Here is a 16,239-nt window from a genome sequence, read left to right on the forward strand (position 1 = left end):
GGAGTTATCTGGATTGCGTTGGAGCTCAGGTCTGTGAGTTTTAACAGAAAATTTAGGAATGAAAAGAGTTGCTGCAAAATTTGTGCCTTGGGTTCTGAATGACCAGCAAAAAGAGCTTCGACCGGAAGCATGCCGTGCCTTGAAAGAATAGCTCCAAAGTGACCCCGACTTTTTTCCCCAAGTTCATTACTGGTGATCAGACATGGTGCTATTCTCATGACCCCGAAAGTAAACATCAATCCAGCCAGTGGAAGATACCATCGTCATCTTGCCCCAAAAAGCTCATCAAGTAAAATCAAAGATCAAGACGATGCTCTTTTTTATCTTTTTTTTTTCATGTCAGGGGGATAGTGCATTTGGAGTTCATTCCACCAGGTCAGACTGTTAATCAAGCTTTCTATTTAGAGATTCTGAAAAGATAGTGTCATAATGAGCAACAAAAAAGGCCTGATTTGTGGCAGACAGGGGACTGGTTTGCCACCATGACAATGCACCTGCTCATGCAGCCATCTCAGTGTGCCAGTTTTTGGCAAAGAAACAGCATGCCTCTCTTGCTCCATGTATCTGACTCACCTGATCTTGCTGTGACTTCTTTATGTCTCTGCAACTGCAGAGGGACGTGAAAGGACAGTGATTTGACGATGTAGATGAGGTGAAGAAAATAATGAGGGAGGTGCTGACAGCCATCCAACAGATGAGTTCAAAAACTGTTTCCAAGAAAGGAATGCCAGATTTGACAAATGTGTGCAGTGTAATGGAGAGTACTTTGAAGGTGATAAGGCTGTTTTGTAAAAAATTTAAATAGATATCTTTGAAAAATAATTCTGTTTGGGGGAGGCACCCCCTCATATACTTAAACCATTGGATTGTATGATATGTGAATTATATTTCAATAAATTGTTTTAAAAACATTTTCAATTCCTTATGGGAGCAGAGAGCCTCATCTTTCTCTTTTGGAGCGGCTTATGGTTTTGAACCACCGTCCTTTTGGATAGCCGCTCAATGCCTAACATACTGTGTCATTAGGCTTCCTTGATTCATGTATTGCACTTACGAATTTTCATAATAACCCAAGAAAGATATTACTTTTATTCCCATTTCTCGGATGTGAGGCTTGACGAGGCTACATAGCCACCTAAAATTGCATTAGAATTTGAATAGAAACCTCTGACTCCACACCTTACACTCTGCACTGTTCTGTTCTAATGTCATCATACTAAGTTATTTCATTATAAGTGATTCGTCTTGATTTCAGCTACATATGCTTTCATGGTTACCCTTTTACCTATCAGTTTTCTTTGTTGCATCTCCTTCTCCAAAAGAGCTCTATTGCTTGCGTGCCTCCGTCTTTCAAGGTAAACTTTCCTGTGAGTAACCTCATCTAGTTCCTTTGGTTTCAACAGCCCCTATTTGCTGACAGCTTCAAAATCTAAATTTCCGATCCAAATTGTTTCCCTGATACTCAGGTTTGCATATTCAACTGCCTATCCAACTGAGATTTCCAAATGGCATTTCAAAGTTAACATGTCCAAAAGAGATTTTTTTTTGTTTTCCTTATTGTTTTTTTAAATTAATTTATTTATTTACATTTTATTAGGGGCTCATACAACTCTTATCACAATCCATACATATACATATACATACATCAATTGTATAAAGCACATCCGTACATTCTTTGCCCTAATCATTTTCTTTCTTTCTTTTTTTTTTAATCTTTTTATTGGGGCTCATAAGGCTCTTATCACAATCTGTGCATACATCAAATGAGCAAAGCACCCTTATACATTCTTTGCACTCGTCACTCTCATAATTCACCTTCCACTTGGGTTCCTGGAATCAGCTCGGTTTCCCTTTTTTTTTTCCCTATCCCCCTCCCTCCCCGATCCCACCCCTGGTCCCTTGATAGTTTATAAATAATTATTATATCTTATCTTACACTCCCCGGCATCTCCCCTCACCCACCTCCCCCTTGACAATCTCCCAGAGAGGAGGTTACACATAGATCTCCGAGATCGGTTCTCCCTTTCTACATGCCCTTCCCTCCTGGTGTCGCCTTTCCCACCGCTGGTGTTGAAGGGTTTGTCTGTCCTAGATTCCCTGTGCCTCCAGATCCCCACTGCACCGCTGTACATCCTCTGGTACAACCAGGTCCGCAAGGCAAGGTAGGATTGGGGTCATGATGATTGGGAGGGGAGGAAGCGTTCAGGAACTAGAGGAAGGTTTTGATTTTCATTGTTGTTACACTGAACCCTGTGTGGCCCATCTCCTCCTCACTACCCCTCTGGAAGGGGTGTTCAGCTGTCTACAGGTGGGCATTGGGTCCCCATCATGCACTCCCCCTCTTTCACGGTGATGTGATTCTCACCACCACCCCACCTTTGATGTTGGAGACCTGGTCTCCTCTGTCCTTCATGGTCACCTATGTTGGTGTGCTGCTTCCGTGTGGGCTCGGTTGCTTCTGGGCTAGATGGCCGCTTGTTTGCTTTCAAGCCTTTAAGTCCCCAGACGCTATATCTCTCAGTAGCCGGGCACCATCCGCCTTCTTCACCACACTTGCTTATGCACACTTTCGTCTTCAGCCATTATGTGAGGAAGGTGATCACACAATGATTGTTTTTGTTCCTTTGTATCTGCTACATGGCCCATTCAACACCTTGTGTTCGCTTAGGCCGTGTGCTTCTTCTCTGTGGGCTTTGTTGCTTCTGAGCTAGATGGCCGCTTATTTGCCTTCAAGCCTTTAAGACCCCAGACGCTATATCTTTTTTTGATAGCCGGGCACCATCAGCTTTCTTCACCACATTTGCTTACACACACGGCTGTCTTCAGTGATCATGTCGGGAAGATGGGTATCCTGCAATGGCTGCTTAGCAGGGCGAGGTGCTATTGTATTGGGGGCCAAAAGAGATTTTAAAAATTTACTTCCAAGTACGCTTCTCTTCGTCTTCACAGTCTCAAATGCCCAAACCAGAAATGTAGGCATCATCTTGATTCCTTCTTTCCCTCCTCTGGACTCAGAGTCATCCTGTGAATTCACCTTCCAGAAATCTGGGCCATCTACATCTATTTTCCTCTGTCCAACTACTTGATCCAAACTACTATCATTCCTTGTCTGGATTAGCTTATTAGCCTCTGATTGATTTCCCTGTCTTCTTACTTGCTGCTTGTTTTAGACCGGTTTGACTGGAGATACAAATTCAGAGGCACTCGTATATGTGTAAGAAAGAGCTTTGTAGAGAGAAGTAATTATATATCAAGAAAACATCCCGGCCCAGGCCAACTCAAGTCCCTAAGTCTGCTATTAGTTCATAAGTCCCTCTTCAGACTCATACAGCCGCATGCAATGATGTGGAATGCAGGAAGATCACAGGTCAGTAGGTGCAAAGTCATGTGGATCCAATGGCAGTGGACACATCTCCAGGGCTCTGGCAGCCACCAGGGTCCGCCAGCAGGGAGGTAAATGAAGGGGATGGGAGGAGTTCCTTGGGCCCTCCTTATGAGAAGGCCACACCCATAAGGAGTCACCATCAGGCTGTGACATGATTGACAGGCTAAATTCCACCACCTACACTTTACTATATCTTCAAGTTGACATGAAAATATGTAACTACCACATTGCCCTACCTCCACTCCATTCAAAAAGGAAAGTTTTCCTTAACTGAAACTCAAACACCAGAGTATGGTCTTACGGCTGTGAGTAATCTGGTCATTGACTAGCTGTGTAGCCTCATTTCATTGAGATTTCCTTTTTACTCACTGCTCTCTAGGCGCAGTTGGCTTCTTTAGTGATATAAGGTTTGTTGAAGTGGCTTTTACTTCCTCCTAAAGTGCTCTCTCCCTTACAGAAGAGGCTCTTTTTTTTTTTTCAGGCCTAGCAGCAAAATTCACCCTTTGGGGGCACTTACCTGAGTATCCTATCTAAAACAGGATCATAACCTAAATGATTGCCTATTCCATCACTCTATTTCATTCATAGCATTTATAATATGCTACCGTTTAAGTGTTTATTGGCCATTTAATATCATAAGAAAGCATGCATCATAAGAAAGGGAGATTTCCTTATCCATCTCAGTCTCCCTAGTACCTAGCACAGTGCTTGAGTTCATAACCAACAACAACAACTCCAAGACCCCCAAACTCACTGCCTTTGAGTTGAGTCTGACTGATAGCGACACTATCCATGCTGAACAAATGATAATTGAACAAATAAGAATAGTAGACTGCCTCTGAGCTTTAAATAATGTAAAAGGATAAGTAACATGAAAAAGAATCCTGTGCCATTCATTAAGTAGCCCATTTGTAACGTAGATATTTAAATGGTATGACTTTAATATGAAGGGAGTCTTTAAAAAGTTCATGCCAGAATAGAAGTAAAAGATGAAATAAGAAATATAAACTTCATTTTTCAGCCTTTCAACTCTATCAAGCTCAAGATATTTTTATATGCCGTGATGCCAGCCATTTAACTACTTCCTAAAGAACTGAGGGTGCTGGGGATGTAGCCATGTCAATGCAGTATTTATTTTAAACATTATTACCTAAAGAAAAATGAGTGTCCTTCAACAAGTTTTTAAGATTAGGAAATAAAAATATATGAAAGGTGCCAAATCAGGACTGTAAGACAGATGCCCAATAATATCCCACCACAGTTTTGAATTGCCCCTTTTTGACAAGAGAAATGAGCAGGGGATTGCTGTTGTGGAGAAAGACTCTCTGGTGAGGTCTGCCTGGGGAAATTTTTTTCTAAAGCTTTGGCTAACTTTCACAAAACATGTGTAATATGTAGACTTATTCTTTGACTTTCCAGAAAGTCAGCCAGCAAAATTCCTTGAGAACCCCCAAACACCATTGCCATGACCTTAGCTCGTGATTACTCTGCTTTTGCTTTGCCTGAACCATTCCCGCCTTTAGGTAGCTAGTACTTTGTACTGTGTCTTTGAGATCATGTTTCATCTCCTGTGACAATTCTTTGAAGACATAGTTAGGGATCTTGGTCCTACTTGTTCAAACATTCCATCGAAAGCTCCGAGTCTGTCTGCAGCGGACCTGCAGGCAGCAGTTTTGGCGCTCATGGAGCAGAAAGCTTGCTCAACTTTAGTTTTTCAGTCAGAATTGCGTAACCCAAACCAATTGAAATGTCTACGGTGATGACTATTGCTTCTTCTATTTATTGGTGTTCTTTAATTCGGGCATGGACAAGATGTTTCCTAAAACATTGAGGTGGAGAGTCTGCTGACACAGGTTTCATTTTCAGCGGGTCACCTTCCTTTTTAAAATGAGTTATCCATTTGTCAACTGCTATCCATTTGGGGGCATTGTCCCCATAAAGCGCCAATGATTTCATTGTTCTTCTACCCAAGCTTTACCGTAAATTTGATGTTTGTGCTTACTTCAATTTTAGCAGAATTCATATGGTTGTGATAAGATCTCTTTTCAGGTTGATATCTTATCCTTATTATTGCTGCAACTAAATCCTATTCAGATATGTTGTAACAAGTCAGTATGCATTTATTTTGGTGCAAAAAACTTTTAGTATCCATGCATACTTTTGTCATAATATTCATTTTTCTGTGATCATTTTGAAGAGCCCTCATAGAACCAGCTTGCAGAAATGGCTTGTAGGACCATATATGACCTCCTCTGGGACCCGTATTGCCAGAAGGTGGGAGCCAGACATGCCTCTACCCTCCATCTTCCTTTATCGTATTCTGACACAAACTGTTTACCCCATAGTGCTCTACTTTTCTGTTTGGTGGAATAACTTAGTATAGTGGTCCCACAGAACCCACAGACAATGCTCATGATGATGAGGGTTTATTTGGGAAATTAACGCATTATCACAAGCCAGGATTAGTAAGCAATAAGGGTATAGTCATTGGTCCACAGCAATACCTTTTGTCAGCTAGTAGTCAAATCTCCATCCCTTAGCCTCTCAGCCATATGATCCCTTGACTTCTGCCTCCAGGGGCCAGGAAACACACCCACTGCTGTGCTCACAGCTTCAGCACTGCTCCTCTGCTGTGTCTCATGGTCTTCTTGCCATGACCTCTGGCCTCCTCATGGCTCCTTTGATTATTTGTAGAAATGATATATTGTAGCGGAACAATGAGATTGATTTTGTCCTTACAGTGGTCTCCATGCCACAGCCTCTGCTCTTGGCCTTTTCCACTGAGACGGAGATCTTGAACGTGTCCCACTGATGGATTTTCCTTGTGACGGTCCTGGGATTTTTCTCTCTGTTTCCAAGATGGCTCGTATACACAGAGGAATGGCTTTTATGAAGATGTGATGTATGTCTTTCAGTAAGCCATGTCCCCAAGGAAACAGCAGCTGGTCACTTGATTCACATCTTCTACTAATGTAGAGACTTAATCCCACCTTAATCCTGCTCATTAGCATAGTAGAGAGCTCCCTTCAAAATGGAAGTATGACCATAGATACACAGGCTAGAGCTTATCCTACACCACAGAAAGGCCTTATGAATTGACTACATCTCACCAGGCTATGAGGAGTGTTGATGTATTTACAAGGTAGAAGAAGGGGGCGTTGAGGTGGGAGTGGATAGAAATGGATTTAATCATGCGATCATCATGAATTCAGTTAGAAAAGACCCATTTTCCATAAACAGGCAACCCAGAGCTAGTCAGATAACGGGCTAAGGCTACCCAGGTGGGAAGCAGTGGGTTGAATTCATGTGTGATCTGACCCCAGTGCCCACCTGCATTCTCCAGTGTGATGCTTGTGAGCTGGCACAACTGGGAGAGATTTGAAGGTGATCAGAAGGGGGGCGGGGGACTCACTGGCACTGAGTTGGTTCCAACTCATAGAGACCCTATAGGACAAAATAGAATTGCCCCTGTGGGTTTCCAACATTGTAGGGGAATAGAAAGCCTCATCTTTCTCTTGTGGAGCAGCTGGTGGTTTCAAACTGCTGACCTTGGAGTTAGCCGCTCAATGTTTAATCACTTTGCCACCAGAGCTCCTTTAATCAGAAGGAACGACACCTGGAAATATGGACTTTCGGTTCATGGGACCAACATCCCAGGTGGCTGTGAATTGGAGAGACTGGCTATGTTACCTGCAGTATGCCTTGGTTGTCAGCCACGGTCTGAATGAGCTGAACATTAGACCCCAGATGAGGTCCCCGTATTCATAGACACAGATAAGGTGAGAGAGACAGTAGGTATGACGATTAATAAAGCACCATCTGCTGAAACATCACACTCTGAGTGGGACTGACATGATTCTGGGTTCCTTTGAACGGGTTTCTTTGTCACCATATGTGCTTGAAGGCTCCGAAAAGGAAACAGCCTAATCCAGGAATGTGAAAAAGAATGGTGACATTCTGCGGCGTGGCAGTGGAACGAGAAACTTATCAGGCACTGTCTATTTCAGGCACATTGTGGTATTTCGTGGCTCCAGGCTTCCAGTCAGTGACAAAATGGCACTGCCAGGATGCCTCACCCAGGCATGGGGTTCAGAGGAGCACAGTGGTGGGCACTACTTTGAAAATTTTCTTTTGGCTTTGCCCTGGTCTAAAGTCACACACACACACACACACACACACACACACACACACACCTACACACACATACCCCTACACACACACCCACACACACACCTACACACACACACCCCTATACACACAAACACACACCCCTATACACACACACCTCTACAAACACACACACCCCTACACACACACACACCCCTACACACACACTTCTACACACACACACCTACACACACACCTCTACACACATACACACACCTACACACACACCCCTACACACACACACACACACCTCTACACACACACACACATACCACACACACACACACCCCTGTTTCAAAACCCCACTCAGAGAACATCTATTCCACTTGGGTTTGCCTATACCCCTTCCATTGGAAAGGCAGCTCTGTTACTGGGTTCCCTGTTGTTGCACTTCGTTGGTATCTCTGTGATAGCGCTGGCCCCAAGCTGCCCCTCCTGGTGGCCTCTTGCAATTGTGTCTCCTTCCTCCATTAACCACCTAAAGTTCCCTGAGGCTGCGGAGCCTATTTGATTCATCTTTGCATAGTCTGGTGGGATTTGCCAGTAGTTTCTACATTGGAGGTGCTCAAATATGTTATTGAATTAAAATAAAATTATTTTAAAACAGAAACTTAGAGTGATGACTTTAATATAGTATATGTTAATTATTTGTAGAAATGATATATTGTAGCGCAACATTGTAATTGATTATATCCTTACATTAAATGCTGAACACATTTCTGTTATTGCATTTAAAAAAAAATCACTCTTTATGAAAGCCAGTGGTGTTTTGAATAAACTGGATAGTTTAGACTCAGTGAAATCCAAATGTTTGAAATGAGGAAGGATATTGCTTTTGGTCTCAACCTTGGATTAAAGGGCGAAAGAAAACCCTTTAGAAAATTCATGGTTAGTTTAGCCTGGGCATGTCAATAAATCATTGCCATCGCTTGGAGATGCATATGTGTGTTTGGGTGTACGTGCCAGCCAACGGGGATCTTTTCTTATAAGACATGCGTTTATTTCAGAACTTTCTGCCTGCAAAGAGGGCTGTAATGAATGTCGCAAAGCAACTAGCTATCACGGTGAGCGCATTTTGAGAAGGCAAGTGTGTTTTGTTTTCTAAACATTTAAAAACATGGCCAACCAGTCCACTGGGATGTTTACATGCAGTGGGAGTACACACAGGAAGAGCGATGGTTTCTGGAGTGATGTAGCGGATCATTCTCCCTAACCTAGAAAGGAGAGTGGAAGGCTGAGGAGTGGCATGATCAAAGTGGCATTCGGGGCAGATGTGTTTGACAACATTATCCAGGAAAACTGCAGGACCTGGAACGGCGGGGCCCAGGGAGGAGGCTGTTACAATGTTCCAGATGTAAGGTGACAAGGGCCTGGCAATAGCAGCAGCAGAAATGTAGCCAGAGGGATGTGGCTATAAAAGATATTTCCAAAGGAAAAATCCTTCTGGCTTTGGGAATGTGACAGAAAATTCTACAATATTGTATCTGAGTGACTTGTGAGCGAGAGAGAGAGAGAGAGAGAGAGAGAGAGAGAGAGAGAGAGAGAGAGAGAGAGAGAGAGAGAGAGAGAGAGAGAGAGAGGTTTCAAGGAGTAGGAGGGCCATAGGCAAATCTGAGAGTGTAGTTTTGGGCATGTGGAGTTCAATAATACAGTGAGATACCAGGTAAAAATTCCCTGGCTCTAGCCCTGTCATTTTAGAACACTGCTGTTTCTGAGAGACGCACTGGGAATATCAGGGCTCGCGGTGACAGAGGGAAATTTAAGACAAGTGAAGAACGGGTAAAGTTTGAAAACATTGAGGGCAGAGCACAGCCTATGCTTAGACATGCCACCGTGTTCTGGCTGGATATTTGATCTCCCATCATCCTGACTCCCCGCCAGGCTAACTGCCCTTGTCCACAACTGTATTCCAGCTCAGACCTCTGCTTGCACGTATCCGGAAGTCGCTATCTTGTAGGCAGTCATTAGAACATAGCAACTTTGTGGACTTGTTCTACAGTGGTCCAATTTCTTGAAGCCTCCCACGTTGTGAGATAGAATTAGAAGCCCAAGGCATACCAATGCAAATTTTGCAGATATACAAAATCACCGCATATGCTGACTGTCATACCAATGTCTCTATGACAGCATCCTCTTGGCAAGGTTTAGCCCATCCTTTGAGAAAGGAAATCCAATGTTACTGCCTCCATGGAGCCTTCGTGTCTTCCCCAGGCACTTCTGCCCGTCACCAGCCACAAACCCATAACACTCCATTCTTATTTCTGCTGCAGCACGCGCCTCGTGGGTCCTGTCTCCCCTTGTGTGTCTTAACCACTGATCTGGGAGCATCTTGGAGATGGGAGTCATTTATTCACCTCTGGATCCCGATCCCCTTAATGTGGAGGGACTGAGGGGTGCTGCTTCCTCGCTGGAGACATCCGAAAGGGGCAACCTGAAACCACGATGGAGCAATGGTGACTGTACCCAGCGTGTGTACAAAGCACACACACAGCACCGCCGAGGCTGTTCACGCGGCGGCAGCAGAGGCAGCGCTCTCATCACACACCGCTGGCCCATATTTGTAATGTGTGACATTTTTTTATGAAATACTGTCAAGAGTAATCCATCATCTAGTAACCTTTGGATTGTATGCCGAGGCTGGTCTTAAACACAGGCATAAATGAACTTCAAGGGGAAAGCTACTTTCTAATAAGCGGCTGATCAAAAAGGTCTGGGTCAAAAAATGAGGCAGAGATTTCTTTCTGCCTAGTTCTCCTTGAGCACAGCGCTAGTATATGAAAATCATCCGCGGACTCGGAAATGCGGTCTGGAAGAAATACACCTGTGTTCAGCAAGCGGATGAAGACTTGCTAAAGCTTTGACCACCTAGGGGGTACCTGTGAGCATTGTAATAACTTTTTTTCCCCCTCAAAGGGCCTTTTAAAGATAAATAAATAAATAAAAAGACCTATGACAAGTCGGGTGAATTCTACTTGTCAATCATGGGCTCCCAATTAAAGGCATTTTCTCTGGGTACCTATGAAGGGCTAGGATTTTTCACTTATTATAGAGTATAAATAATAGAAAGCTTTTAAATCTCATCATTTGAGTGTAAATCCAGATAAGACTCCTTTGATGAGTTTAGGGCTTCCTGTGAAGGAAAAGCTTATAGGTGAGAAGAACACTGAAATCATAGTTCTTTGTCTTCCTTAATTAGACTCGAGCTCACCATAGATCTTACCATAGCAGCGAGAAGAGCCAAGCAGCGATTCACATGGTCAGGTCAGCATAAATGGGCCACCGGCCTCTGATATGACGGAAAGATTTGCGACGTGATCTGTCTATTGGTGACTCCAATGACTTGGGAAAGATGCACGGTCCTGGCTGGGAAACATTCCCTCTGACCAAAGGGCTATGGAAATAAGCCCTTGCAAGGTCCTACTACTACTGCCCCTGCTGTCATTCCAGAAGAAATCCATAAATCACATTAATACCGATTGGCGTGGGGCACTAATTAATAAGTCCCATTAAATCCTGGAGCAATGACTTTTAGCATCTAATGAATGCCTCATAATCTCTTGATCATTAATATTTCATCGCGTAAGAACACCAGAATTGCCATTACTGGGCTCATCCGACAGGGTTTTCGGTCATGGACGGTGGAGCCCAGGGCACCCCTGGGGCACAGGGTATTGCCTCTGGGCTGTAAATACCATGCAACATTAGCAATTAACTCTTTCCGTACCCTGGGTCAGCACTTGTCCTCATTTGGACCAGTCTGCCTGCCATTCTGGGGATTGACGTCTGTAACTGCGAGCGCCGACTTCAGCATTCGGCACTGCTTTGTTGTGGACTCTCTCCACCTATGCAGAAACTCGCCTGGAGGAAAATCATTACTTTGATTTATTACCGGGGGCTTTCTTGATTCAAAGGCACTAATCACCTCACAGAGCAGGCGGTTATTGATCCTCTGGCTCTTCTGGAATTCAAGCCACCAGTCCACAGAGCGAGAGGAGGTGGTCGGAGAACAAGAGGCCCTTCTCAGAATGGCTGGCATGAAGTATGAGAACCCCCCACCCCCCTGGACAGGGTTCTCGGGCTCCCGTGGGAGCCCGTGTGTCTTCTCTTTCAGAAGAGGGGCTGGAGCCCAAAGAACTGAGAGCTGGCAGCGTCTGAGAGGGAGGGAAAGAGCCTGCTCCGTGGGGGGACAGCTGCCTCGGGGTCCTTCCTACGAGAAGAGCAAGGCTCTTCAGTTCTGGAAGAAGATTTCCAAGAGTTGCAGACACTGCAGCTTGGCCAGGGTGGGCTTTGCTCCTAGAGACAAAACGGGGTGGTGTGTGTGTGGGGGGAGGGGAATCCCGATCGAAACCAACTTGGACAAGTGACAAGACTTGGAGTCTGACTGACGTGGGTGGCTGTCTTTCTGTCTTTCTCAGGTCGTTGGAGGGGAGAGGGCGGTGGGAGGCGAGGCGGTGCCATCTGGGGTCGGTAAGGGGAGAGACCAGGGGGTGGAGGTGGGGGGGAGGTCCAGGACAGGGGGGATCAAATTGGAGACAGCGGGGAGGAGTTGTCGAAAAGTCCGGGAAAAGTGGGGATAGAGGCGGATCTGAGCAAGAACCGTGGGGACGGTGGGGAGGGACTCCGAGGGGAAGGGGATCCTGGACGAGGGTGGGGGAGGTGGGGGGCCCGGGGAGCGCCGGCGGTGGGGGGAGGGAGGCGCGGGGGCGGGGCCGGCGGGGGTGGGGTGGGAGCGGGGCGCCGCGCGGAGGGCGGGAGGCCGCGGGGGAGGGAGGGGGCGGGCGGGCGCGCGGCGGAGCGCCGGGGCCAAGTGCATTGTGTCTGGCGGCGGCGCGCGAGCCCACCGGCGGCGGCGGCGGCGGGGAGGGCAGCCATGGAGCCGCGGGCGCTGGTCACAGCGCTCAGCCTTGGCCTCAGCCTCTGCTCCCTGGGGCTGCTGGTCACGGCCATCTTCACCGACCACTGGTACGAGACCGACCCCCGGCGCCACAAGGAGAGCTGCGAGCGCGGCCGCGCCGGCGCCGACCCCCCGGACCAGAAGAACCGCCTGATGCCGCTGTCTCACCTGCCGCTGCGGGACTCGCCCCCCCTGGGGCGCCGGCTGCTCCCGGGCGGCCCGGGGCGCGCGGACCCCGAGTCGTGGCGCTCGCTGCTGGGGCTCGGCGGGCTGGACGCCGAGTGCGGCCGGCCGCTCTTCGCCACCTACTCGGGCCTCTGGAGGAAGTGCTACTTCCTGGGCATCGACCGGGACATCGACACCCTGGTCCTGAAAGGTGAGCGAGCGGCGGCGGCGGCGCGTCCTGCGCCCGGGACGCCCGCGCGGGGAGCGCAGCCCGCGACTCCCCCGGGGCGCGCCGGTCCCCGCGGCCGCGTCCCTGCACGTGCCTGCACCCTCCGGCAGCCCGCTGCCCGGCGGATCCCCGCCTTGCTCTCTCTCCCCGCGACCCCTCTCGCGCCTGCCTTCTCCCAAGTCTGGGCGTTCGACACCCGCCGACCCTAGTTGCCGCTTTCCTGCGTCTGCCCGCCGCTGTCCCCCTGCCCTGTCACCTTTTCTCGGCATCCCTTGCCCCCGCCGGACTGGGACCGCATGTGTTTTGTGGACGCTGCTCTTCGGGAGGATCCTGTCAGGAAGCCTCATTTCTTGCCCCCCCCCCCTTCGTCGTACTCCTTCCCTGGAGTTGGGCTATTTCCATGAGAAAATGCCTCGTGGAGGGAAAGTCGTGACAAGCTCCCCAAGTAGGGACCAGCTGGGGTTGCCAATGGGGAGCCCGGGAGGCCGGAGGGGCCTTCGTTGGAAAGCCGGGGTTTGTGTGGACGAAACCTCAAGCGCCTGTAGATCTTTGGTGCGCGAGTGCTCGGTCAATGCAGTTCGCCTGGCTGTGTTTTCCGCTCTTTAGGATGACACCCGTGACCCCCCCCCCCCATGTCTAGGCACAACTACGGGGAGGGGGAGGGGGCTAAGGAGAGCATCTACTCAAGTCCTTGAACTAGAGCATCCTCGCTGTTGCACGTGGAGCCCCTCCGTCCCGCTGAGGGTTATGAAACGCTCTAAGGTTGTTTCTGTGGTTTTCTTTGGCTTATTTGGCCCTGGCGTGGACAGCGTCAATGTTGTCTTCTGAAATGCAAACAGCACCTGGCTCCCATGCTGGTAATCAGATCGTGAGAACGCTTGTGTGTGTGTGTAAATTCCATTCATGTGAAAACATTCAATGTGACAATTCTATTCATGAGGCTTCCTTCGAACTTACAGAACTTGACCCTTAATACAAAAACATTTTTTAAATTGTGGAAAAAAGAAGGGGGGGGGGGCGCACGGAGGGAATTCATTTACCTTGAGTTCGTTATTGCAGAGAAGAACAAGTCCCAAACCAGCGCTTTTTTTTTTTTTTGTATTTAGCAGTGTTGGGGAAGTCAAAAGCAAAATCACTGATTTGCGTGTGTGCGTGCAAGGACACTTGGGATGAAATTGCACGGAAAGGAGGGGTTAGTAGCGTGCTGGCCTTCAGAGCCTTGGGAGTTGGCATATTCTTGGTACTCAAACATGTCAACTTCCTCCTTCCTGTGGCTAGCTCAGCTGGGGACTGCCATCGAAATCTGTTCATGGAAGAACTCCAGTGCTTTTGTGGGGGGATCTTGGGACTTGCATCCTTTTCCCCCCTCTCTTCCCTCTCCTCCCCAATCTGATTTCCTTTCCTGAAGATGCTGCGTAATTAATTCTGATAGTAGCATAGTACATGAGCAAACTGTCAAAGTGGAATTTGGAGGCTCAGTTATGGAATGCTCGTTTAGGCAAGGCAATTTTGAAAGCTAAACAGTGCAGTCTGTCTTTGGAAATGACAGAGCTGCATTTCCTTAGGCTCTTGCTAAGCCTGGAGTGGTTGATTGCATGTAAATGGGGTATAGAGTAATGTCTGAAATGAGTGGGGTAACGCCCCCCACCCCACCCCCCAACACACACACAGGGTACAGCACATACCCTGCCTCTGGAAGTGCCCGGTTGCATGAGGTGTGTGCATCCGGGTTAGTCTACAATCATCTCAGAGGCGCAAAGGACTTCAGAGGTCATTGAATCCAACCTCCTACCCAATGCGCAAATCCCTTTCTACCTTTTTAAAAATTTTGTTTTGTCCAGCACAGTACTTCCACCAAACAGAATTTATCTACTATTTTAGATGGCTTCTTAGATTAAAGTAATCTCAAATTTATAACACTTGGTGTTTAGCTAATCCTTTGTGTAGAGACGGGCTGGGACGGAATCAGGAGAGTTGGGCCCCACTGTTGGCTTTGCCCCTGTGTACCCATCAACAACTAGGACCCTTGGTGGCGTAGTGGGTTACATGTTGACCTGCAAGGTTAGCAGCCCCAAACTAACCTGGGGAGCCACTCCTGGGAAGAAGATGAGGCTTTCTACTCCAAGTTGCAGTCCCAGAAACTCAGAAGGGCAGGTCTACCCTGCCCTATAGGTCACTATGAGTTTGAATTTATTCCCTTGCCATCAATTTTTGGAGTTTTTTCCCCAGCAAGTGCCTGGGCCTCTGGCCTTCAGTTTCCTTGTCTCTAATAACACAAAGACCTGGTTATTCTGTAGGAAATGTTCTAGTTGTATAATCTATCATTATTGTAATAATCGTAATGTGGATTTAGTGTCCCGGTAAGCTAATGAGCTGCCACTGTTACGAAGTGAGTTTGAAGGAAAGGGCCGACCTTGGTACATTGCGTTGTTCGCTGTCCTTCAGTGGGTCCTTGACTTCTGGTGACTGTGCATAATGGATCAAAACGCAGCCTGGTTCTGTGAGAGATCCCCATGACTGGTCCAGATTGGCCCATTCTGACCCATAGAGATTTTCCACTGGCTGGTTTTTGAAAGGAGATCGCCAGGTCTGTCTTCCTAGTACACGTTAGGTCTTAGGTCGGAAACTCCGCTAAGTCGGTTCCGTATCATAGCAACCTGAAAGCCTCTCCTGGCAGATGGCTGTTGGCTGCCTATCAGATAGATGGCCTGGAATTGAACTTGGCTCTCTAGAATGGAAAACAAGAATTCTACCACTGACTCCTTGGTACTTTATAAGATCTTCATTTGCTCAGGAGATGATCAAAATGCACAAATGATTTTCAACACTATTTGTCACCTGTGTTGGTCTAGTCACTTAACTTTTCTGGGTCTCAGTTTTATCATCTGTGAAATTGATGGGCTGGTTCCCAATAGCTTAAAAAATCTATAATTATGTGATTACTTTAAGAAAGGGAATGTCATTACATATAGAAAATGGAAACAAAAGGACTTAGGTGGGAGAAGTAGAAAGAAGCCCAAAGATAGACTGGAATGTGTAGTGGGCTGTCATGAGAGGGGGGTACATCCAGCCTGTTTCCATGTAATCCTACAGGGCAAGCCAGGCCAGGAGGTAGGTGAAAGTTCCTTAGAGGAAAATATAGAATGTGTGATATGGCAGGCATTCTTACAACTGGACTTGTTTGTATTCCCTATTACTGGGGGGCTGCAAAGTATTTCAGAGAGTTAAGGTGACAGAAACACACAGGCAAAAGGCAATTTGATACATGTAATTAGTGAGGGATACACACATGGCTATATACAGTGTGTGTATATGAGGGGGTATCAACAATCAAACAAACAAATAAACAAACCGGGAATTGCACTCAGCAGAGCGGAGCTTTCTTTGTATGCATTGTGC

General features: G+C 47.0%; 1 protein-coding gene across 1 annotated transcript in view; it reads left to right on the forward strand.

Moving 5' to 3' along the window:
* The first annotated feature begins 12,422 nt into the window (after positions 1-12,422).
* The window catches only part of TMEM178A (transmembrane protein 178A), an 82,781-nt gene continuing 78,964 nt past the window's right edge, over positions 12,423-16,239 (forward strand). Inside the window, exon 1 of the mRNA XM_075535773.1 lies at positions 12,423-12,822. Within this exon, the coding sequence (XP_075391888.1) occupies positions 12,423-12,822 (400 nt within the window). The remainder of the gene's footprint in view (positions 12,823-16,239) is intronic.

The sequence above is a fragment of the Tenrec ecaudatus genome, chromosome 17, assembly GCF_050624435.1.
Source record: "Tenrec ecaudatus isolate mTenEca1 chromosome 17, mTenEca1.hap1, whole genome shotgun sequence".
Taxonomy (NCBI): Eukaryota; Metazoa; Chordata; class Mammalia; order Afrosoricida; family Tenrecidae; genus Tenrec; species Tenrec ecaudatus.